At 44.7% G+C, this 26,607-nt stretch overlaps 1 protein-coding gene across 2 annotated transcripts in view; it reads right to left on the bottom strand.

Annotated features, from left to right (window-relative positions):
* Positions 1-26,607, bottom strand: part of LOC142559614 (uncharacterized) — a 93,309-nt gene that overhangs the window by 14,457 nt on the left and 52,245 nt on the right. For both annotated transcript variants that reach the window (XM_075671189.1, XM_075671188.1), the window contains one exon: positions 25,998-26,076. In XM_075671189.1, coding sequence (XP_075527304.1) covers positions 25,998-26,039 — 42 coding nt within the window. In that variant the 5' untranslated portion in view covers positions 26,040-26,076. The remainder of the gene's footprint in view (positions 1-25,997; positions 26,077-26,607) is intronic.

The raw sequence follows: 26,607 nt of genomic DNA, 5'->3' as shown, positions 1-26,607 counted from the left end.
TTTGACATTTCTTCATAATTACAAGAACGACAATTGTCACGCGGAATTTTCTCATTCCTATGATTGGGCAAATACATTATTCAGATGAAACACATATTACGGAACCCGTTTGAAGCGTATACCTCTAGTGAAGCGGATAATTTAACACTTGGTAGTGAAATTAAACACACGGTTGTGCAAACAGTTGGTAGTGAAAACAATTGGTAGTGCAAACACTTGGTAATGCAATTATACACTGGGTAGTGGAAACACTTGGTAGTACGAACACTTGGTAGTGGAAGTGAACACTTGGTAGTACATTCAGTAGCACAGCTTCCTCGACAACGAATACGCGTGCAGGTTCCCCGCAGACCGACAAGATCCCGCCCCCCCCCCCAAAAAAAAGAACAACCTCCCACATGTGCCCACGTGACCTCCGCTACCGCGGATTACGCGGCCTCCGGCAAGGGCCTACTTTACGTCACGCGATCTGCAGGATCAGCAGCCCTGTTTACTACTGCACTTTCTCTAGGACCGGCCTACCTCATTCGGCAAGAAGCTGCCAGAGCCAACATGACAAACAACAGGGGAAAAAAGTATAGAAGGTTTGGCCCTAATACGGAGCTTGCGCGCTCGAAAGTGCCTATAGTTGATGCACTGAGGTTATTATTAGCGTAGCGTTTGTTGTTTCACCGCACAGTTCCGTGAAGAATCGAGCCTGCGAGCCGCACATTCGTAGTACAGAACTACCCAGCAGCAGCCACCATGGCCAGAAAATTTCAGGAAGGTCCATCTAGCAAATATTAGCTTTTAAAAGAACCGGGCTCGTACCTCTCAAAATATTAAAACAGAAGCCTTTCTAAGAGCCGTCTCCAGACAATCCTGATGCTAAACGTATTCTTAGCGAAAGCGGCCGCCAGTGGCCAAGAGCACTTGCTAACGAAAAGCTCTGTGAATTCGGTAATGGATTCGCAATCACAGTGCTAGAGCTGCAGAGGGCGATATTCGTTCCCCCGTGCACGCATAGGCTCGTTCTCCGGGCTATCCTGCACAGGTGTACTTCACGTAAAAGCATCCATCCAGTGCTAGCTCTCAAAGGCGATGGAAGGCCACATGGGACGCCATTGCACACCATATGGTTTTATCTACTTATAAACCACAATAAAAAAAGTGGCGGGAGGGAGGTTGGAGCGCAATACATAGGGCTAGGCGTCTGATATATTCACTGTCGCTAAAAAAAAGGCAACATCGATGAGTCACGAAAGGTCCTGTCTCGCGTCAGCAAGAACCCCACTGGCTTCTGCCCTCGCTTTTTCCGTTGCGGGGTCTTTTGTTATGCAAATACGTGGGCGCCAGAAATGAAGCGGTTCAATAACTTTCACATAGCCCCTAGCGGCCACGCTGTGCTGTCTTAAAACGCAGATGGCGCCCACGTGGCGTTGCCGGCGTATGCGTTTATCGAATAGATTGCGGGGCAATCTAAAGAAATTATAACGGCGATTGTACTTGCCCAGTCACATGTGACTCATTTTACTACGAAAAGTATGCTCACACCGTGTGTCCCAGTCAACTTGGACGAAGATCTCAGAGAAAAAGATCCAAGAGGACTAGAGAATTCGTACCGACTGCATAGCAGCCGCAGTCCTGTGTACTTACAATTAGTATTTATTTCATCCCTAAGTCTTAATTATTTGTTTTTAATTAGCGAACATCATTAGTATTGCTTCAATCGCAAACATGTCATATAGAATGTTGTAGGGCCCCTCAAACAACCTCCGAATCAAGCATTTCTTTCTTTCTGAGCTTTGCATCGTTGGTTTTTCCGAGAAAGAACAAAATCGCGCGAAACATTAAAAATACGAAATACATACTCGCTCGCGTGCCGCTACTGAAGCGCTCCTGAGTGAATAGCCCCAAATACAAGGCTTTACTAGCGGCAGTAACTCGAACCAAGGCTTCACAGTATGAGATGGTCGTGGCATCAGGAGTACACGCCGCTGACGAATTGATAAGCGTGTCATTCTTGCGTCCTCAGATGCTGATGCTTATCGCCCCACGTTAGTGAGGTCGCGAAACCTCTCGAGCCATCCTATACATGGCGAGGCCTTCTACGATGCGGTGATGAACGAATGCAGCCGCATGTATTTCAAAGCTTGCTTGGAGGCGCTTGAGTACCGGCGCCCGAGCGCGTATCTCTCATATACCGCGAATTTCGCCGACATTATTGTTTTTCCTTGGAAAAAACAACTAGTGACACTTCAGCACGAAATAAATGCTTGACTGGGAGGCTATTTAAGGCGCCCTACAACTTTGCCATTGACATGTCGGTGATTCAAGCAATGATTAAAAAGTGAACTAATTAAAAGCAATCAATTGTTTATTAGGGTTGAAATGTATACTGGCTGTAAGTATACACGACTGCCACTACTATGCAGTCGGTACGATCTCTCTGGAGCTCTTGGGGCTTTTAGAACCTTGGTCCAAGTTAACTGGGACACCCGGTAGAAAACCGGGTTATAGTGTAACGCGCGGAACTTAATGCCGCTTCACAGTCGTTTTGCTAAGTTTCAAATTAGTCAACCATGAACGGGAAAAGAGAGACATATGATAATCGTTCGCGAATATTTAAGCATCCGAAAGTATCATTTTCAAAGTTACCACCGCGCGTGATAAAGATAGCTTACGTATATTGAACTAAGGAAAACTGGTTAGATATCCAGTATTAGGTTGAAGACAAAAGCCATGCAAAGCAAATTCTTCTGTTTTTCTTCCAATTAAAGCAGGTTTTTCTTAATTGATTGCGTGCAGGATATGTCCAGATAAGTTAACAATTATAATTGTGAGTTAAGTTGGTGATATGTTGCTGAATTTATAAATTCACTTCTAATGTGATTAGCCTTCTCAAGGTGCCTGACGCAGCTACCGGTATCTATCTTTTAATGCGATTAGCCTTCTTGGCAAACTTCATGCTCTTTTAGGGCACCATCCGCCGGGCCCTGTCTATAACTATTTTCAGTCAAATTTTGCATCTTGGTTCCTACCGGTTTTCGGTGCGGTTTAATATATTAAGCATTGGACTGCTGTATTGAGCGAGCCCGGTCGTGAATTAACCGTCGCAGTAACTTGGGTGACTCAGTACATGACACAGGTTATGTTAAGCTTTTCGGTGAACCTCTTTGACGCTAACTTGATCCTTAGGCTTGTATTCTTCAATTATAAAAAATATTACGATTTCTCCTGTGTAATCGTTTAGGTCACCTGACGTCAAGTTCTGTGCTGATTTCGGTAAGTATCCGGCGTGCCCTCGCGCCGATTTGTCCCCTCTGATAGTTCCTATACATGCGACCTGAGAATCTGTGAATATTGTTAGCGGAGCATTGCGCTCTATGCCTTCTCTTATAGGTAAGGCGATGGCTATCTCTTCGGCTTCCAGATTGGTTGCTGGGGAAACCGAAGCACAGGCCATGATTTTACCTCTGCGGTTTACGACAACTGCCACCATATTCTTTGCGTTGACCCGATATGGTGAAGCATCCCTGAATCGTGCAGTGTCCAAGTATTTTGTTGTTTTGTGTATATGTTCTGCTCTAGCTTTTCTGCTTCCCGCGTGTAATGTCGGATCCATGTTTTGTGGTATTGGTGATACACCATACAAAGCTCTAATCTGGCAGGGTAGACCTTTGGCTTTTTGGTATATTTGTATGCATTCTGCAAGGCTGACTCTTTGAAGAAGAGCTCTGGCGACTGTCGTTTGCGCCAATCGACTCTTCTGCGCTATGAGGTGGCCTCAGCCAGCTCTTGAAATGTATTGTGGAGGCGGAGGGCTAGAAGCTTCTGATTTGAAGTGTTGAATGGCAACCATAGGGCTGTCTTATATGTCATCCTTATTATTTTGTCAGCCTTTTCTTCTTCCTCCCAGTTCATGGTATGGTACGGTAGGGAGTGCATTAGTCTGCTAATGGCCAGGCTTCTCACCAGTCTGAGGGTGTCTTGTTTCCCCATTCCTGTCCGATTATGAGCCACACGGGCTATCATCCGGTTAATCTGTTGCGTTGTTTTTCTGATCGTATTTAAAGTGTGTAAACATCTGACATTCGATTGCAGCCACATCCCCAACACTCTTACTATAGACCTCTCAGGAATAATTTTCCCTTCCAGCCTGATCTCGAGCTTCAGTCTCGGGTCAGTTCTTTGTTTTTTGATTTTTGTGAAGCGAATGAGTTCTGATTTCTCCGCCGAGCACTGGAGTCCTCTTTGTTGGGTGTAGTTTTCTATTATATTGGCTGCCCGTTGAAGCTTCTCCTCCTTCTCTCCCAAGTTGCCCTTGGTTATCCATATCGTTATATCATCCACCTATAGGGAATGACGGACGTCGGGAATTTCTTTGAGCTGTTTAGCTAGTCGAATCATGGTTATGCTGAAGAGTGTAGGCGAAATCACCGCACCCTGTGGCATTCCTTTGTTAGGAGGATGCATGACGTCAGATTTATCGTTTCCTACTTTGATAACTGCTGTTCTCTGGTTGAGGAAGCTTCGGATGCACTGGTACGTCCTACGACCACAGCTGGTCTCTGCAAGCCCATCCAGTTTCTCTTTGTGACTTACGTTGTCGAAGGCCCCTTTTATGTCGACAGCCGTGACAATGTGTTCTCCTGCCTTGGGGACATTCGTTAATAATTCCTCTTTTAAAAGAAGGAGTATGTCCTGTGTTGAAAGATGTGATGTGAAGCCAAACATGGTGTCAGGCATTAAGTCGTTTTCTTCAAGATGACGGTGGAGTCTAGTGTTTACTAATCTTTCGAACACCTTTCCTAGACATGATGTATTAGAGGTGGGCCTAAGGTTATCTAATGTAAATTTCTTCCCTGGTTTTGGAATTATGATTATCACAGCGTGTTTCCATTGCTAACACATACAAGGACATAGGACCGTGGTGTTGGAGCACACCAACGCTCTACCACATCCCATGGGAGTGCACAGCTCACACCGAAGAAGAAGAAGATAATAATACGAGAGTAAGGTGGGAGGCATTGCTATCCAGCTCCGCCCTCGGGGATCAGCTCAGGCTGGTCCAGAGGGCAGAAAGGATGGCGAGGGCCAGCGGTGCATTGGAATAGGGGCCCGACCACACGGCGTTACCCCGTTTTAGGGGCAACGAAGTCCTTTCTACCAATACAGTTTTCTTCTTCTTCTCCTTTGTAACGCCGAATCAAACCCACATTCCACACATCCAGGCAAGTTCGTCTCGTGTGGCCAGCTTGTACGTCCACCCCTTCCCGCCCCTTTAACGCGCGCGAAGAAGAGTTGACCGCGCCGAACGCACCATAAAATTACTTATGCGGGACTGGCCAAGGCGCTCATCTCTGGGACCTGTGAGGCGTGAAGACAGTGCGAAATGTGTTTGCTCGATAACATTTTGTTTGAACAAGATCACTCCTGCGTGTAGGGTGTGTAAGGCGTGCATCCGCGTGTTGAAAACCCTGTATAAAGTACATCATTATATCGTATCATAATCACCTGCGACATATTTTCCCTGTATCTTCCACTTGCCTTACCCCAGTAAAGAGCAGCACACTAGAGGCACTCTCTCCAGGCCGACCTCTCCTGCTTCCTATTCATTAAAATCTGCTGCTCGTCCTCATGTGAATATATATTCACACACATCTAGGACGGTGCTGCTAGATGGCACAGCGTGTTTAGGGTCACTCTGTCGTCATTCTCTCGAGTGACACCGAAGGGAATAGACGTGCCGAGTGGAAGCGACTTCTAAGCGCTACAGGAGCTGCGCTCTAAAGCGATAAGTTCAACCGCGGAAGCTGTTGTGCCGTTTCGGTTGGCGACGGTGTCCGCCGCCGCCTCCGCCGCCGGTGTCCGTAGCAGCTATCGCCGGGAATGGAAAAAAAAAAGAAAATGCTCCTAACTACGCCGGTATTGAACCCAGGCCCCACTACCGCATGGGAATCGGATACTCTACCACTGACCGACATCATCGCTTGCTAGCAAGCAGCGAAAAAATGCTCTACAAACGCATCCCAGTTGGCGAGCAGACGCCTGATGCGACATGCGCACCGCGTGGTGTCGATACGTGCACATTTGGCGTTGCAGTTCCATATTATTACAACAGGTAGACCGCCTTGTAGCAGATGCACAAGTAGCGGTAAAAAGCAGTTGAAGGTTTGAGGCAGAAAAATAATTTTAAGGAGATCTATACAAGAACGCTAGAAAAAAAGAAAACTTGGAGGACGCTTAAGCTTCGCCTTTAAGAGCAGAATGCGATAGTGTTATCGGGCTCCGTTGACACCGACAGCGACACAGGATATTCCGCCACATGGGGCCCGATAGAAAACAATGTTGGGTCGATCCTGGCAGTAGCGCAGGGCAGGGGAATGGCAGAGGCTGCAACTAGTGACTCATCGATGGTTCATACCTCCGTAAGCAAGGAAGAAGGGGCTTGTATTTGAGTTTCCGCCTAACGAAATTACGTTTGCTGGTATATTCAAGTTATTGTCTGGTGCGTTCAAATTGTAATCCGACGCTATCATGTCTATAGGTTCTTTGTTAGCCGGACTTTACGAATTTTGTGGCGCATCTTACTTTGAGAAATTCAATTAGTGCGGTAACACCTCCGGGCCACGTGGAGGGCTTGCGTGGTTGTGGTTCGCTATTATTCTTTTTTCTCACGGACAACGCCGCCAACGGTGTATTTTCCGCGACACATGCCGGTGCGAGGCAGTTGCCATGGGACGTCGTCACCGCGCTCTGTTTCCACTTATGGGGAGGCTCTACTCTGAGCTTCTGTCGTTTCTGTCGGAGGAGTTGTTCTTCCTTGCAGAAGAAGAGTTCCTTCGACAGTGGAAATGTCGTTTCCTGTCGGTGGCTGATGGACGCGTATGGCTGAATTTTGGTCCAGCCTGGTTCTTGTAGCCAGACCATCAGAATTATTCATTTAATGCACAGAGAATGCAGGTGCCCGTGATTTCTGTGTGTGTGTCCTCTCGTATACATGATCATTTTTGTATATACACATCTCGTGCACATCACTTCAAAATTGTGTAAAGTGTTCTATCGCATCATCATTGTATATAACCATTGTGTACGCTGTATATATTGAAAATCATTTTGTACATGTGGCATTTAGGTTATGTGTAACTGTGCCTTTCCGTGGGTATACGTGTTTATATGTTGGTGCGTGAGGACTCGGACACTACTTACGTTGACAACGCGCTTTGTTTCGTTTCTTACGTGTTATCGTCCCGGTGGAATCGTGCCGTGATTATGACTCAGTGTTCGTATCGTCTCTTGTCGAAATAAACTTTTTCTAAACACAGTTATATATCACGTGCTGGTGGGCGAGTTGGTTATGCATGATTACAAAGACGGCGCCAAATAAAACAACAGACGAAGGAAGGAGACACGAGAAAACCACGTATATATATTGTATAGCTCATTAAATCACGCTGGTTAAATGACTGTCATCACCGCGTTTCACAGGGAATGTCAATATATCGTTATCATCATTAGAACGCTATCTTGCCACTTGTCTTGCGATGTGAGATACGTGCCGCGTAGCGTCCGAACGTGCGCCCTTTTAATTGCGCTTTCACATTATTACACCAGATGGCACGCCATGTAGCAGTTGCATACGTAGCGGCACAAGGTACATAGATAATATTGAGGGAGAAAAAAGATTATTGAGGTGTTTAAATATTGATGCAATGATAAATACGTACGGCCTACCTGATTAATTCAAGCAGGCTAGATGACTGTCACCATCCCGTTTGAAATGGAATGCCTTTAAACCGTCATCATTATCAATATCATATTATCTAGCGATTTGACACGCGATGTGACATGCGCGTCGCGCACCATCGGTACAAACTTTGCATTGAAGTTCGGTTATACTCCACCAGGTATCCCGACATGTAGCAATTGCATGTATCACTTTCATGCTGCATGTAGCTGGACCTGCTAAATGAAGCAAGCCCGACGACTGTTTGACACCAACCACTTTCAACTGGTATGCGAATAAAACATCGACATCATCATCAGCAGCAGCAATTTACCGTCCAACAGGTCAAGGGAGGATACATGTGCACCAGGCAGTCTGGATACATGTGTTTACTCCTCGACACACCTATAGCGCCTGCTCGCAATGTACGAACCGCTGCTGAAGATGCGAACCGTATAGCTACGCTCCCGGCTGCAACCGGGCAACATCTGGCTCAACAGACCGCTGTGCCAGAGAGCAGGACAACCCGCAGCTCGCCGTCGACCTTGGGTGGAGTGTTCAGATTTGTCCCGCGAAAACGACGCGAAGAAACTTCGCCGCGAAGACACTGCAGTGCGGGGCGCCAAAAATGGAGCTCCCACGGAGCTGCTCCTGCAGCGTACTCTGCCACTGTGCAGCGTTTCTTTATATTTTTGAGTGCAGTAAAACGCAATTTTGTATGCTTAATTACGTTTTCAGGTCATGTAAATGAGGTCGCTTTTCGCCATTGCTACTTTACTATTGTAAGCTTTTTTTTTTTTATGGTTGGGTAGCCAACTTTTTTTTTTCCTTTGGCTTATAGCGCAATTTGTCCTTTTCGAGTACCCAAACGTATCATGTGGTGGTGTTTGCTAATGTTTTATCACAAAGCTACTAGAAGAATACTTTAGCCTATATGTTGCAATCTAATTTTTTTGCATTAGCGCAATTGAAATTCCATCAGCAATGAAATCATTGCTGAATAAAAATAAATGCACGTCAAGAATTAAAGCACCGTTTTGGTTTCTTCCCCACCGACTTTAAGTGCTTAGTTAAAGAAAAAGCACCGCGCCACTGATAGCATCTTCCATCACAGCATAGCAATTCTCAAATGACACTCCCTATTCCGTAACTCTCGTCTGTGTGGTTTCGAGCTCCTGCGTCATTCCGAGGTAGTATTTCCCACTAGAAAAAATGAAAAGTTGGGCGTGTTGGCGCCGTAACATATTTTTGGTTTATAACGCGAATGAACACAAGCGAATGTGTATTCGTCTGCGTCCCTTTACGCTTTAAATGAAAAATAGTATTTTCCAGTCTTGTGCGTTATGAAGTTCAACGAAGGCAAGCCAAATCACTGTTTTTAAGAAAGGAGAGGTTGAAAAGACAACGCGGAAGCAAGCTTTTGTTCTCTCTGTTTTTCTTTTTTTTTGCATAACCGTACTTACAATCGCACGCGCCTCCTACGAACTGTAAGATATCGCTGTCAAACTGCAAAAATCTTGCTGTCATTTAGGTTGCACATTTGGAGTCGCCCAAACAACGGGCTCGCATCGCCCCTGTTATGTTGCTGGATTTTCTTTCCCCATCGTGCTACGCAATCAGCGAAGCATCCTTTGACATTCAATGGGATATTTTTTCCACGCTCAGCCGCCCCTTGAAGATGCGTTCTTCATCTTTCTTTCTTTTCCCCCGACGAGATGATAGCGTCACCTTCTCCATTCAGCCCACTGCTTGCAGCAAATATTCATCTCGGCTTTCGCGCCACTTCAAAGTGCAATCTGTCATCGCGACTTGCCGTGTTTCTTTCCTCTAGACTTCTTTGCATGACGGCAACAGGGCACAGAAGTTTTGGATTTTTCTTTTTGCCGTATCTACTTGAACGAAGTTTTCTATAGTAGACTCCTGTCGCGACGTCCTATATCCCAACTCTACACATGCATCCCTCAGTGTGACGTTGCGTTTTATTTTCAGCATACATGCCATGCTTGTTGTGTACTTGAATCTACTTCCCCGCTATTCAAAAGCTGAGAGTTTCATCAAACGCAAAAAAGGAGAGAACAAGAGAAGAGGGAAACTCTTCTTCTTGGGCATCTTGATTCAAAAGCGGGCGAGGGGCGGAAGACAGGCACAAGTCACGTGTATTGTCGTTTGTCGTACAGATAAATGAAATACACCATGGCAAAATTTTTGCAGTAGGCACAGAAGCTTGTAGGAAATTATCGATAGTGACTCGGCGAAAGCTACTACATGAAGCGTAGAAAGACAGGTCCTGTACGAGTTGCGCCGTGCTGCATGCGGCCGGTGTGGCTGTTAGTGAACAGCAACCACGGCTAGTTTTGCCTACTTCGACATGGTAAAAATAATCTGGTTTACACATAGGCGCATGGTTACTGCAGAACTAGAACAGGAACCAGTTACTCCTCGTAATTTATCAACGCTTGATTATTTCTTATTGAAGCATTGCATATGATGAGGGCTCGTTGCCTGGTCGAAATTTGGTAACGTCAAAAGTATTCCACGCATGCACCCGCGCTCTTTGTCCAGCAAGTGGTTCTCTTTCAACTAACCAAACACAGGCTGTCAATTTTCCGTGGAAACAGCGATGTCAAATGCGAAAAGACTGATCATATAACCTTGAACCTTTAGTCTACCTTTCATATCAAAATCTTTTAACTAAAAGTGCGGCAGTTTTGATACCACCCTCACACACTCTCGCCAATTTTCACTATAAACAAGAATGTCAGTGCTCAAAATGAACCTTTGCTTCTTCCTGAGCTGTCACACGCAGTGGCGCGTGCTGCAGCAGCCGATATTGAGGGCATTTATCACGACGCCACCTGGCGTGCGTTACACGCTCTTCACGTTTTCGCTATCGAGCCGAACATGTTCCACCCGTGTCGCCCCATGCTTCTGTCTGCTCTGCTCTCATTCTCAGTGTTTTCTTATGCTTCTCTTATCCACCGCGTTGAGCAGCTAGATAGCCTTTACTGTTCACGGTAGGTTATATTATCTGTTCATGTTCCTGCAGAACGTTCGAGGTTATCCTGTTTCTGATTAATTTTTTTTTTGTCTGCGATACAATCCTTGTTTTGGCAAGGACTCGTACGCCATTGCTGCTCTTGTAATAATCTCAGCTAGGAGGGAGCGTGGCCCATTGTTCGTCAAGTCGTTAGCGCGATGTCCATCGCATCAGCGGGAGAAAGAAGGCCTCCCGTGTGTGAAAAATAAAATGCTCTACATATCGGAAAAGGAAAGCAATGCGAAGCAGTTGGAAAGTGCAAGCAGAAACATAGACACAAGCTTCTTGTGACTCAGCGATTTGTCTTCGTCTAATGCCCCGACGATAGGCTGTCACTGGTCCAAATTTCCCATGCTCACGGTCCGAAAAACTGCGGCTTTTTGAAAGAGCCGAGATGGAAGTTAGTACACTAGAGATATGATCACACGAATAAAGAGTCGATGATGAGAACGAAAACGAGGAAACAAAGCTGAATTATCGGGTTTTGCGTGCCAAAACCACGAGTCTGATTATGAGGCTCGTCGTAGTGGGGAACACCGGAAATTTGGACCACCTCGGGTTCTTTAACGTGGGCCTAAGTCTAAGTATGCGTATTCACGGGTGTTTTCACATTTCACCTTCATAGAAATGTGGCCGCCATGGCCGGGATTCAATCCCGCGACCTCGTGATTAGCAGACCAACAGCATAGCCGCTAGGAAACCAATGCGGGTGACGACGACGATAACAACAACAATAACAAAGCAAGAATCGAGTGTAGTCGATTGCAGGCGTTGCACCCACTTGTTTGTTTCATGAGACCTGCGCGGATAACTTTCGCAGTTGTAATACTCAACCTCATTCTTGCTTCTTCTACGTCAGCGCTAGCCAAAAAAAATATATAAATAACGTTGAGCGCACCATATTATGTATCGTTTTATGCAATAATTCGCCTACTGTAACGTCGATTTTGCCTTTATGACAACAAGCCAACAGCTTCGTTGTATTGGATGTCAGCGTTAAGGTGCAACACGAGATCCCACGGGGTTTCTCTGTGAGAATCATATGAAGCGCAGATATCTTATAAAATTGTTTGTCAATTTGAAAAAAAACGAGGAAATTATCATTAGATTACTATTGAGGGTTTCACACTTACGCTATTACGTAGATTTCTTACGAGGGTTGTGGCATGCCAGAATGAATAAAATGAAAAACCAAGTTGCCGTAGCCCATCTCTTCATTGAAAATCTATGTTTTCAGTCCACAAATTGTGTTTAATAACTGCCTTCTCATTTGAATTTGTGGGAGGTTTTATTGTTTGTTCGCGTAAATTTTGCAGAACTTCTGTTATATCGGAGCTTTCTAAATCCATGGTTTATCGAAACGAATGTTGGAATAACTATGTTACGCTCTTCGAATTCCGCATTGAATGCATTTCGCAGGATTCGTGCAGTTTACTAACGGCCGAGAAGGTCGAGCATTTGGCTTCTGGTCATAGTGGGCGTAGTCGCGTGGCGTGAATTGAAATAATGCTAGCGTGCGGCGCGCGAGGTGCGCTTTTCAGAACAAAAGATCACAAAAATCTGTCCATCCGTCCACCCGCCCGTCCCTCTATCTCCGCCTATCTATCTGCGGAGTTATAAGAGGTAAAGATGATCAAGATGATCGAGATCAGGATGATCTACTATACTAGTATACGGCAGTAGAGAACTAAATACAGGCGTGTGTACCGCTTTTGCAGTATGGTACGTGATTTGCGGGGACCGTGCCTTGTCCCACTTCTTTGTCTCTGACTATCTGGTAATGGTAGAAGCAAAGGCGAACGCCAAAAGTCTTTCCATGCATCTGAGATCGAACAAAGCAGAGAGAAGGGACGTCAGTAATATATGAGCGAGCGGGAACTGTACAGGGGTGGTTTTGGAAACGTGGCCAGACGAACGACAGACCGTATATTCGTTCGGGAGAAACGTCCACGTAATCTATAGCAGTTAGCGAGCAACAGCCTTGCGTCGGTTAAACGGCGGTTTGCTATGCAGCTAGACGTCACTGCTGGGACTGCGTAGAAGCGCTTCCGGATCAGAATCAGAATTAGTTTATTCACGACAGAAATTGGGATAATTACATGATAAATATATACAGAAGGAGATCCCGTAGTCAGAAACTGAAATGGGACCTCCTGTGCATGATGACTAGAATTAATAATACAAACAACAACGGGGAAATTTAAAATTTACGATAATAAATGTTTTTTGGAGACAAGGCATAAATGAACAGCACAGCAGCAGCTGAATGCATTAAAGAATAACAAGACTTCGGATTATTCAACAAAAGACGAAACTACAAAGGGAGCTTAAGGAAAAAGTAATGAAAATGCTGGTGCGAAATAACATGACATAGATTTGGACGTATCAAATTACCTCTCGCGTGATGTCGCAAATTGTCGCCGCCTAGATTATAGGAAATTGAGTGGAACGATCCAACCAAATGTTAGCGACAGCTAACACTGACTACCGAACGTTTTACGGGTGCTGGTGACGAGATAAAGATTTGTTCCTCTGCTTGAAGAACTACAAGAGCATGGCTTCCAAGCGGAAAACTTCACATCAACTTGTGAAGGTCAGAAGAGATTCTGCAGGAATGGTAACAGCTGTATATTTCATATATCATTATATATATTTTGTATATCATCATATATATTATATATATCTATCACCTACAAACCGAAATTGCTTCTGAGGACGCACATCTTCAAAAGGTTGTTCCTTGCAGAATTTTATTGTTGTGGACATCATGTACACACGGGTCGACTTTAATTTTATAATTCGATAGTAACCGTAGTGTGGCAATTATTCAAATCTTCAAGAGTGATGTTTCGGCAAAAAAAACTGCGCTAATTATGATCACCGCCAATCCTATAATCGCTCTTCGCCCAACAACCCCACTTTTATCTCCAGTCTCCCGTTTTAGGAAATTTGGAGGCTCGTTGCAGAAACATAGCGTATAAAGCGTATGGCTTTAGGGAAAAGAATTATGGGGTTCTACGTGCCAAAACCACTTTCTGATTATGAGACACGCCGTAGTGGAGGACTCCGGCAATTTCGACCACCTGGGGTTCATTCCCGTGCACTTAAATCTAAGTACACGGGTGGCTTCGCATTTCGCCCCCATCGAAATGCGGCCGCCATGGCCGGGATTCAATCCCGCGACCTCGTGCGCAGCAGCCCAACACCATAGCCACTGAGCAACCACGGCGGGTGGCTTTTGGGAAACAATGACTTGGTAGTTTTATGTACACAGCATACAAAGTTTGCGTGACTAATAGTCACGGAAAGTCGTATAGCTTCGCGCGTGTAGTACTATGCTCGATGGCGTTTAACTTTTCGTAGCGAAGTGAATAAACGAATGCTTGGCAAGGCATACGAAATGAAATTGCTCCTTATACCAACTCTCTTCGGAAGGGAAAGAAAGCATAATAGGAATCAGAATGGATAAACTAAAAGCCACACATTGTTGGGCAATAGACGCAAACATGTCGCCCCAAATAGGGCATTCCCGTTTGAAAAGAAAAACACATTTCGCCAAGAAGAAGAAGTATTTTATTGATTGGAAAATGTAGAGAGGTCGGCCGGATAATGGAGCATCTGGCCTGCTACTCTACGTAAGGGAAGGGGAAGAGGGGAAGAAAAAGGTTCACAATGGGGGATGATAATGGGAGGAACGAGGTGAATGACACATTACACAACTGGCATCACAGGCGTGAGTCCAGGCCCGTGTCACCTAGGAAACGTGAAAGTGCACGCATTGTCTCTGTCGTCTGCCAACTCTGTGGCCAGGCGCCTAGCAAGAGGTCCTCCGACAGTTGTCCATTGTGTAAATGTCTCAATGTATCTGCCAATGTCAGTCTTTCTCGCGCATACTCAGGGCACACCACGAGCACATGTTCTATAGTCTTTACAGCGCCACACACTGAACAGTCCGGGGAGTCTGTCCGTCCAATAATGAATACATCTTGAAGATACGGCAAATACCACGCGTGTCCTTCGAAATCCAAGCTTTACACTTGAAGAGAAATTCGCGCTTAGTGTCCCCCATCCAACCAGGCGCCGTCGCATTTTCATAGTGGTTACTCGAGAACTACAGAGTTAACCAGGAGGCTGGTAGGAGGTAGAACGTGAGAGGATTTACAGGCGAGACGAAGCGCAGAAACATAGCTTTGGAGTTTTTTTTGTTTGGAGTTCAGTATATCGACTAAATGGGCAAAAAATAACAAAAAAATAATTTCTTTTTTTTTTCTGGAAGAGCGAGGCTCAAATAATGGAACATCAACTGCAGGAAAAAACACACAGCAACAGCACAGCCAAGAACAACCTGTTAACATAGCAAAAAATTTGTAGGCGATTGCAGACCGTCGACCCCAGACTAAAAAGTTATGTGTTTCGCCGCTCAAATTATTGTGATCATATTCTTCCCCATCTGCCTCTATATGTCTTAAAGTCAAAGAAAGTTTACCTTTCCTAGCGTTGAAGATGGTCGGTCAAAAAACTTTGGAACAACATTTTAAGAAACTTTACGCATTGTGGAGGAAAGGCCTCCGAAAGCACACAAAAAGATTCCGCTGCTAAGAGGCCGTCGTTTGTGAAGAGCGAAAAAGGAGGAAAACAAAGAGGAAAGCCTGAATTCGAGAAAAACGTTGCGCCACTTAGGAAAAATCTCGAAAAAAAAATCTGATAAACTCAGGCAAGTGTTTCTAATGAGAAACAGATTTTTAGTTGCGGTGCACGCAGGTAATGACGTTGATAACGAATGATGAGATAAAAATGTACTAGACTGAGAAGGAGACAAAACCTTGAGCTATAAACGCTTTCAAGTCACAAAGTTCGGAGACACACAAAGAAAGGTATAAAAAAGTTGTGGCTTAAAGAACGATTTGTGGTTCTGATGTTTGCTTCTGGACGACGTAAATTTGATCGTAAATTTGACGACGTAAAGTTGAGAAAATCACTTTCTATTGCTGTTTTCTTTTTTTTATTTATTGTGCTTGATTGCCGCAACAATGGACTCGTACTTCTTTCAGTTTCCCGATGCTGAAATGCCTTAAACTTTTAGAAATGCGATATCCCCCAAAGAATAGTTAGACGACGTTCTATTGAAACCTGCGCTAGAAGCAGAAAACAACATTTGAAGATATATTTGGCTTTGACGCTGTCTACATTAAAACACAGTAAGAAATGTTCTTGTTCTCTCCTTATTTCAGCGAGGATGTAAGAAAAAAAGTATATCCGTAGAATAAAAATAAATCTTTAAACAGCATTCAACAACAACATTCTATCGTTGTCATTGCAGTGTCGTCATCGTGTTGTGGGCATACCGTCATCGTCGTACCAGGGTGATGAATCGTTCTGTTCTCTCCGCAGTGTTTGGAGCCCCTGCGGGTGTTTGGATGGGATGCTAAAGCAAAGATTGCGGCTCGCCATATTTGTATGGCGACGCCATGTTGTTCCGAACTCTATAGGGGAGGACATGGGGCAGGCTAAATAATTTAAATAGTTTGTGGTCATCAATGAGTTAGCATTCTTGTCACTTTTCGGGATTCGCTCTGTACCACCATGCAGACGGAGAATCCGAATACACAAAACAGCAATCTTCGTAGGTCTAATAATTATGACAACATACTCATGGAATATGTTTCCATTTTTGCAAGCATTTCGAAGCCACTTTAGAATAATTTTCCGAAATTCACATACATAAACACAAACGCTTTCTACAGAGGAGAAGCAAGGGTTGTACAACGATATGTTGGTTCGTATTTGTGCATTTTTTACAATGACGTCGTCAAGATAAAACCGTGAAATGGATCGTTTAAAGCCATGCAAGAGGGTGTTTATGATCATGGGTTCCAAGGTAACCAGGCCATTGCATAAGCCGAACGGCATGGCGTTAAACTCATAAAAGGCATCAGGTGCAACAAAGCGGGTCTTTTCACGATCGATGTCGTCAGCGGCGACGTGCCTGTACCCTGAAGGAAGGTCCATTTAAGAAATGAACTCGGCGCCGTGAAGACAATCCAGAGCATGGTCTATTCGTGGGAGCAGGTACACGTCTTTTTTGCTGATCTTGTTAAGTTGCAGGAAGCCCGCGCAATATCTCCAGCTGGCTCTGTTATCTTTAGCGAAAACCACAGAAGAAGCCCAGGGCTGCAGGATGGCTCGATTATACCTTTGGCTAGCATCCTGTCGACCTCGTTTTGAAGGATGCGGCGCTTAGCTGGAGATACTCGGTATGGCCGTCGGTGGATCGGAGGAACCTCGCCATGTTTATGCGGTGCTTGACAGCGCAGGTCTGACACAGAGGATGGTCACAAAGGTCAAAGACGTTCCGATAAGAGGTGAGGAGACGAAGGTGATCGTAAGGTTGCGGGGAAAAGGTGTGGAGAAATAATTTTGTTCAGGTCGGCAGAACCTAGATCTGGTAAAGACGACGAGATATCGGTTGTGTGCGAATGAGCAATATCAGGTAGAAACAAGGCCGAGACAACGCATTCGCGGAATGTCGTCAGCCTAGGGAGGGAAATTCCCTGTAGGAGCACTTGTGAGCACAGTCCGAAATTCACCACAGGGAGCCTAGCATGACGGTCACGTAGACTTATAACAGTGTATGGAAAAGCAACACTGTGCGTAAACAGAACGGCAGTGATTGTAACGAGCGCATATTCGCCATCGGGTACTGGAAGAGTGAGCGTAAAGAATATCTTAGAAACTGCCTGAAATCTTTAGTACTCCGTATAAAAACATTACTGCCAATCTCCTTGTGCACAGAGAATATTAGCAGCATAATACCACTGCCGCAACTTTATTCCTATGGCTTCGTATGTCGCGGGTTTCGGCATATGTTTAGCTTTCTATTACTTACACTCAAAGTTGGTTTTGGCGTACTGTTACTGCAACAAAATAAAGCATGGCACCCTAATATCTGGTATTGTCCACGGAGCTCTCGAAGGAAAAGCAAATGTTAAAGAAGTAATACAACACAGAGGAGAAAGAAAAACGTCACTTCAGATTTAACTTCTATGTTCTGCAGCTGCTATATGCAATACAGTAATCTACGTAAAAACCGCGACTCGAACTGCTTAGATTTCTGTTTTCTAACAATGTATTTCTGTGATTCGCCAGATATTGTAACAGGCTGATATACCTCTCATTAACATTAGATGTGGACGCCCGAGCAGCATGAAGTAAATATATTGTACTTTTCTCCTTTCAATATCGAAAACAATTCTTTCGTGCCATTAGCACCAGGGTAGGTCGCCAGACGAAATGGCCCTTGCATTCACTCATGCTTGTATTCGTCCGACGTATAGCGCGAGGCACCAAATTTTCCCCTAATCTCCCACGCCATAAAAGGCTGCGTTTCCTAAGGTTGTTGCTAGTGTAAAATTGCCAGTTTCCTAAGGTTGTTGCCAGTGTAAATGCCGCGGTGTCTGTTCGCCGCCCTATCTAGGTCTTTTTGCACACTCTACCACCCGCAAAAAAAGGTAGCGGGTAGTCGACAGTAACGGCTTGCAACAGTAGGCGCTGCGTCATTGCATCGGCGACAACATTGACCATGGTAACGCAGGTAAAAAATGAAAAATGATTTTTTTTTTGGTTATACGATTTAACTCCACTACAAAGGATTGCCGCTAGAAGGCCAGATTGAGCAGATGTGCATCACGTGGGCTCTACCAAAAACCCTACCTACGCCTGTTCGAATGACCGTAGGACCACAACCAAGATATTTATTGAACTCTACTCGAAGAGATCTACAACCGGGTATCATTTTAGGCCTGCAGGCGGATTTTTAACATAAATATTGAAGTTAGAAAATTCGAAGCGGTAGCAGCTGCGTTGGGTCACAAGCGCGGCAAGAACGCTCATGGAAATGCACGGCGTTCGCTACGCCTAGGCATGGTCCGTGAGACTACGGCCGTTTCAACAACACCGAAGATGTCTCGGAAGGCCTCCAAAGAGCCAACGACAGCTACAAGTAGAACACCGGCATCAATGTTCTCCACTTCAGGGCACTCTCCAAAAGATTAAAACGAAGAATCTCGAACCAGCGAGATGGAACCCGAGTTCGCGAATTCACGAGAACATGGAAACCGACCCGACAGAGACCAACCGCACTGGTGGTAGTTGTCTAATCGCACTGTGTAATCGCAAATAGCCAAGAAACAAGGTAAGAAGAACGAAAAAGGCAATTAAGCCCAATCTCCAAAGCAACGCGGTTCAGCAACTCAGGAAAACTTCGCGAGAGGGGAACGTGGTGACTATCCATATGGTGTGGCCAACCACAAAGAAAATCGCTTCCACCAACCAAAGCGCAAACCTCTGCCTGCACTACCAAACGATGATGTAAAACTCATCATGCGTCCAACAAAGGGATTAACAATCAGACATACGAATACCAACTTTGGCGATTGTCATTCTCAAGACGCCGTCATCACGCCTTCAACGCCGGCCCAGTGGCACAAGTTTTCACAGCTTGAACCACTAGGTATGAACATGTGGGCGAGATGCCGTTGTAGTCGTATCGACGCGATTCCAGCTTAGTGATTCGACTCTCGTCATTGCATCTTCGCTACGTCATTGTCGTCACACAATCGTGGTCACACAGTCTTCAGGCATTCGTTGTCACATCGTCATCGTGAGGCCGTTCCATTATGGTCACTCCAGCTTCGTCATTCGACCCTCGCCATGCCGTCATCGTCACGCCCCCATCATCACACAGTCGTCGTCATACCATTGTTGTCAGGCTTTACATCGCCACACTGTCGTTTTACGGATGTCATCCTTTGAGAAACATCATCACATCGTTGTCATGGCATCGTCGCCATGCCGTCTTCATAGTTCTAGAGACGTCACTTCTTCTTCGTCACTTAAGATGGTAAATGTATCATTACTAGCGTTCACAGAGCGAAACCGAGGTGGAAGACGAACACGAACCGTCGGAATTCATGATAACAATGCGCGCTTTGCGTCTCCTACAAGCCTAACGCGCTATTTAGTAACTACATATTCCTTAAATCGGTAGGTGATTTGTTTGGCTTGCTAACTGATAACGAAATCGAAGAGTGTACAAAACGATCAGCCTTAATATGAGGCGTCTTGGGTGTTCAATAAATTTGATGTCTTGTGCGACTTATTTCTCATTTACTCGAGTGTTTTGTGCTATCTCTACTAAAGATGTAATTGAATAGTTGACTTATCGCTCTTTCCCGTGCATGTTTGGCGCAATATTGTAGCTTAAGTAGCACTGCTCTGGTTAATAGTGCCGAACATGAATCATATATCTCGAATTTTTAAAAATATTATAATCTTTTGCTTTTCGCTGAATTTCATCCTGTCTGTTTGGTAGTGTATTAGTGGACGCAAACCTTGCGACATAAGCATATTCAAGTACATATATAAGGAAAGCAGCCATTTGCCTCAGCCATAGCTCGTCGCTGCAAGAGCCTCGTGAGAGAGAACAGCTGCTTGTAGTAAAGATGTCCCATAGTTCACGTGAGAGTGCCACCCGAGTTCACCTCATGTTAACAGCCACCCAGGTGAAGTGCTATGAACACAAGTGTTATCAACCACACAGATGATGTACAGGCGAACCAAGGTATTTATTTGGAATGCCAGCGAAATCGACGTAGGCGAAGACGTGCTATCACAATAAGGCAGCGCTGAGTTGTATTTTTTGACTTCGAAATGGCATTAGAACAACACAGGCTGGTGATACAGGATATGCTCAATTTCTTTAACGTGATTACCATTCTTAGCATACTTTGCGCACTTTCTGGGGCTGACTGTCCATCTCCCCCCCATATCTACCTATATATCTCTTCTAAGTGTTTTCCCGTCAGCCTGGGTCATTGCGTAGTTTATGATTGGACCGGGTAGAGCGTCGCGCTGCTGTGATGCGGGAACAGCGTTCGAAACGAGCCGTTGTACTAACTTAGGTTACTTGGTATATGGCACTGTTTACCTATGAACCATATAATACGTGCCTCTCCGACGCTAACATTAAAGCTTATCTCTGTCTCTGTGACGCTGGCAAGGGTCCCTTAGTGTGCAAATCCGGGTGTATATCATTTTCAAGTAATTTATATGTCACCAACTTGGCTAACTATGCATTTTCCACTACAGAAATGTGCGGCTCTAGAACGACAAATGGTAAATTTCAATTTCTCCTATGTCGGCCGGACGAAACCATCGCTGCTGGATGGCGCAGCTTGTGCAATGGGAAGCTCACGAGAGGAGCTCGGCTGCATTTCGAGAAAACGATTTCGCCATTTTGACCAGCGTAGTGTGCGATTAGCAAAAAAAAAAAACTTTTGAATATCTCCAGTGCTTGGCTCAATCAAACCCACTTCACACTGGTTACTCAAGGACAACGTCCCGGACGCTTCATCAAGCGGCGCCAGAAATGCACCTGGGTATACGCGCCACTTTCAAATGATCACCTTTCCCGCCAGCGCTGTAGTGAGCTGAGTAATGAATGCACTTGGTGTATATTTGCCAATCTTCAATAAACCTCACGCCAAACTGGGTCACCGAGTGTGTCCCATGGTATGTGCGGCCAGCGAGGCCGTAATCACCAGCGTTTGCACGCGACGGGGCGCCATGCATCTTGTCTCGGTGGCCGCAGGAGGACTGCTCGGCAGCGCCTCTACGTGGCGATGCCTGTCCAGAAAACAAAAATCGCGAGAAAGGAGCCTGGCTGACACGCGACGCGTTTATCAGCATTCGCTTGTACCGACACATCGTGAACTTAGGAGGTCGCGCTTCTTGGCGGCATCGCTAGATGGCGCAGATTGTTCATAGGGTAACGCGAGGGAAGAGTCTCTGTGCTACTAGTACACGTCTCATAGATACTATGTTTCTACGTTGCAATACGTTGTGTGACTTTACGGCTGCGATGCTCAACGCAATGCCGTCGACACTCATCGTTACATGGGTTCGGCTGAATTAATCTTTTTTTTATTTACTTGCATGTGGGTCTTACACTTTCGAGATGCTTAATTTGACATATAGGACGTAGGATTAGCCGGAAGCGCCATCCACGTAAAGCGAATGCCTTTTACGACACGCGCTAGAAGTGGAGATAATCCACCCGCCTAGTCTACACTGACAACATTTTTATGAAAAAGAATGCCCGCTTACAAAAATCATTAGTGATGCATAACATCGAGGTACCCCACTAACGTAGTCATATAAGAGCTCAAAGTATGTCCTTTTTATGATTATACTTATTCTGTAGCATTTTAAAGAGTAATCTTCTCCTGCCCTCCAATACTGTAGCGTCAGCTGCAAAGGTAGTACAGACCTTTCTTGTGATTTGGAATACAAAAAAAAAGCTTTAAATGCTTGACAAAGCCGACAGGCTTCATGCAATTTATTATTGAATAAGTAGAAGCTTATCTACTGAAGAAGAATTAATGAGATTTGGGCTCCCAAAATCTGTCATGAAGGGCTTAGATATATTTTTTTTTTTCTGTCGAGGGAGCAACTCAATAACCGGCCTCCGGATGCACTCGTGTCTATGTTTATTGAATAACTGGCTTGAACAGCCCAAAGCAGTACTATAGGTCCACAAGACAGGACTCTACTAGTGGGAAAGGGGGGCGTGGGTAGTTCAGATGCACTTTGACTAATTATACCTCCTCAACTTGCGCGGAAATCTCGATATACGGTTATCTTGCTGTTCAGCCCCATTGTATTTCGGCCAAAGCTGCTGCCAATCAATCCCGCTACCTTATGCCTCTCTAGTGCAACGTCATACTTATATTAATTTTTTGTAATTATGGAGATTCGTAGTCCGTTGTGTAGCAATCTGTAGATACGCCAGCCGTCTCGTATGAGAAATTGTCAATCTGTGTACCTCTTCTCGGACGCTTTCGTGTACTTTCATTTGAATACGGAATTGGGCGTGTCTCTAAGAGCCATTTTTCTTTCTTCTGCGGCTCGATTTACTCGTGCATGGGACTTCGCAAATGCTCGTGATACTTGACTGCCCTAAGAAAACAGGGGGAAGGCGGGAGATGGAAATTCAAGACGGTGAGCAAAACGGGAACAAAGTGAAAGCCGGAGCCAACGTTTTGACAAGTGTACTTGCATTTTTCAAGGCGATATATGCTTTCGTCGGCACAGTATATATAGGTAGGGTTCTTCCAAAGGCGAGAGTGGGTAAGGGGGGGTGGGTGCGGCAAAGAACGAAGGTGTGTTAACGGAGAGGGTGTAGAATTGACAATAAAGGAGTGCTGTCCACAAAGCCGGTGACATGGCCCTGTCAGTCGGCGTGTCAGCGGCGTGCACAGTACTCAAGCAATCGTTGAAAGACGCGCAACCTACACAAGATAACAACGAGGCAGCAGTACTTCTTACATTACAACAATGACCTCGCAACAGGCAATTTATGCAATGACCAGTTGGCCCAACCTAATTGTAGCCACTTGATACGGTTACGCAATTTAAGCGTCTGCAACAAGCAGCCGACATAGTAAGTTCATACTGGTGTCTGTGGGGTATAAAGTAGTAATTAAATCACGAGAAGAAAATATTGGTAGTAGTGCACTTCTAGCGCGCATGTGCTTTCTTTTTCTGTCCGCATCCTTCGTACTTTGTGGACTACCTACTAGTCCAAATTGACAGGTTTGTTAGAGCGAATGCTATGCGGAAAACGGAGGCATTTATCGATGGGCAAAAAGTTCGCTCTAGCTGATCCATCTGGATACGCCGGCTTCTGTTTCTTTTTGCAAGAATTATGGAATTTGACAGGTCTGTGCACGCCTGGCACCGAATCGCGCGGCACCTCAGCCATTCGCAGGCACCCACTTTTCTACGCGACCACTCGCAAACGATTCAGTCGCATGTTTGAGTGAGCGAACGCGTGCGGTGTCGGATAACGAATGCCGTGCACCGCTGCACAGACAGGTCATCGAGCAGAAAGTCAAGCTCTCCAATGCTACGCTCTGAACTCCCTTGCGGCTCCACGCATAAAATTATTAGTGTTATCTATCTCCTAGTATGACCCCTTAGCCTGTAGCTCCGACATGTTTAAGCAGTCCCCTTAGAATTGACATGAAGTGTCGAATTTCGGCAAACAGTGAAAGTTATTTTATGAAACTTAACGAGTATAATTATTTACTACCCAACAGGCAAGCGTACTTGGCGTGTTATTGTAATGCTTGCCATTTTATTCTTGAGAAACCTATAATAATAATAATAATAATAATAATAATAATAATAATAATAATAATAATAATAATAATAATAATAATAATAATAATAATAATAATAATAATAATAATAATAATAATAATCCTTATTTTCCATCAACGGCATGCGCAAGGTAAGAGAAAAAAAGCTCGACAAACAATTTCGCCGCTTCCCGCCTCGCCAAAGAACATACACATACATTTCATAAAGGCAGACAGTTTAGCGAAGGACAAGACGCAAAAACACATTTTTGATTATAGAAATGGAGCTTATCACTACAAGCATCATTGTGGCGTTTAAATATGCACATTCCCAAACGACTGAACCTGCAACGGCACTAAATAGTTTTTTTTTTATATTTACATGTATCTGCTGGAAGACACATGTAAAGACTCACACACACATCAACGGCTAACACATGCAAAAGGGTATATCTTGGGCAATCATAACTAAATTTTACAAGAAAGAAAGGTCAGGAAACACGTGAAAGACAAACAAAAATCAATGATATGCATATCAATTGGCGCTAATGAAAACAATGTTCAGGGAAATACACCTAACGTAGAAAAAAAGCAATTTTGACTATACTAATAACGCCAATTTTCTATAAGTAGTGCGCATGCCCCATGCTACAAAACTGATTTATATTAGAAACTAAATTTAGTGAACGATGCGATGCGGCTGGGGGCCACCGAATCACCGGCCCAATCACCCAACACACGCCGGCACTGCGCTACGTTTGTGGCCGGCGCGATTTAGGCGTTCTTCAGGCACACCATTGCGCATGCGCGGACTCGATAATAGACCCATGTTTTCGTGTAAATCCAGCCCGATGCCTCCTGCACTGTCGAGTAACTAAACGGATCCTCCCCCAATATTTTGAAGTCATCCCTTGGTATGTTTAATGCTTATTCTATTGTACACTTCAACTACATGACACTTTAGAACAGACGTTCGTCGAGTACTTTTTTTGTGTGTACCTTGTAAATTAAGATTTCGTTGGGTTGGATAACATTAGCGAATGAAGAGACACACCAACATTGTCTAGGAATTAACAAGTTAAGGAATACTTGGCATTCTGCGCTACTTCTTATCTGCAATTGAGGTAGCATGTGTGTTGTCCAACGGGATGTACTTTTAAACACCAACTAGCCCTATCAATTACGCCATTAAGGCCACAGGAAGTTCCTTATAATTTTACAGTCGCATTCTCCCACAGTTGTGCCTAGAGCGGCCGAACACGGCACATTTGAGCGAAAAGAAAGAACGCCTGAGCACCCGCGTGTTTCTATATACCGCGTTAGGTTAGCTACAGTTGCCGCGTCGGCATGGTTGGTGCTTTTCCACAAGCACCGATAAATTAAAAGAGCATCAGCCCAATAAACTTGTGGAAGAGTGTTCTAGACAGAAGCGACAAAGTATTTACAAACGCTTCTCTGATGGCCGACAAGCCATCCCTTGAAATTCCAACTGCGCGAAGAAGGTCATTTCTTGCTAAGTGAGCTGTCAGGTTTCAGGAAAGATGTCTACTGCCTTGGCGCAGTTTTTTGCCACGTGCGGGAAGTAATTTGCAAAAGCTCAAGATGTTTATTCACTGCTTTTCCTTATTATGCAACATGGTACAGTGACTGCTCCATGTGGCCACCAAGACGTTTAATCGTTGAGGAGCTTTATATAGCGACTAAGCCTATACCCATAGCGGTCCTTTGGTTGCGCCATGTGAGGTATTCATGTTTTCATGAGAAACCGCCTGCGGAGGAAAATAGTTTCGCACATCTATGAAAACGTGAATAGCACCTCGTGGAAGCTTTTTTGCTTTCGCTATTTCCAGAACAATAATCAAGAAAAGTGTAAATAGTGCAATATGGATGTAGGCCTCTATAGGTGTCGGTCAATCCGCGCCATCATGCCAATCAACGCTAGATTCAGCTGGTATTAGTCCTTAAATTCCAGTTTTACTGCGAAGACACTGCCAGGATTTTCTGAAGATATCATCATCTATGCTGTTACAACTCAATTCCAAAGAATACTCACTTTCCCTAAGGCATGAACCTTAGAAGAGCGTCCACACCTCATAGCTCACTCTCGTCAGCAAGAAGGCAGCCTAACGTAACTGCAAGAAATAAAAATAAAATAAAGCGGTATATTCAAGCGACTGAAATGCAAGCACTGTCTCATACGTCGTCCTAATCGCTTTTCGTATAATCCCTCGGCTTGAGCAAAGAGAAAGCAACGGGAGCACTATAATACAGTACTTCATGTCGAAATATCCCTGCATTCATTTATGTAGGATGTCGCAGGTATCATGCATCGTGTTTTTAGAAACGAAAGGCCATTCTACCTGAAGATAACCAAGTGTATGTTCCCACTTTTAAAAAATTATAACTGTGCACGATAGCTGGCACACCCAATATAGACTTAGCACGCCATTTCACGTGTGCGCGCAGCCAGTCCTCTTTCTCTCCCATGTTCCTGCTACCGTTGCTACGACAACTTCACCCGCTGCAGGAGTAGTAAACCGAAGAGGAAAATACCGAAGATACATGTATCTTAAATACTATCTTAGATACTCTTTGGGTATCTTGTATCTGTATCATGATACGTGTGGCAATACGTGTATCAGTATCAGTATTTCCGATACACG

The sequence above is a fragment of the Dermacentor variabilis genome, chromosome 10, assembly GCF_050947875.1.
Source record: "Dermacentor variabilis isolate Ectoservices chromosome 10, ASM5094787v1, whole genome shotgun sequence".
NCBI lineage: Eukaryota > Metazoa > Arthropoda > Arachnida > Ixodida > Ixodidae > Dermacentor > Dermacentor variabilis.
This window is presented reverse-complemented; position numbering and strand designations above follow the sequence as displayed.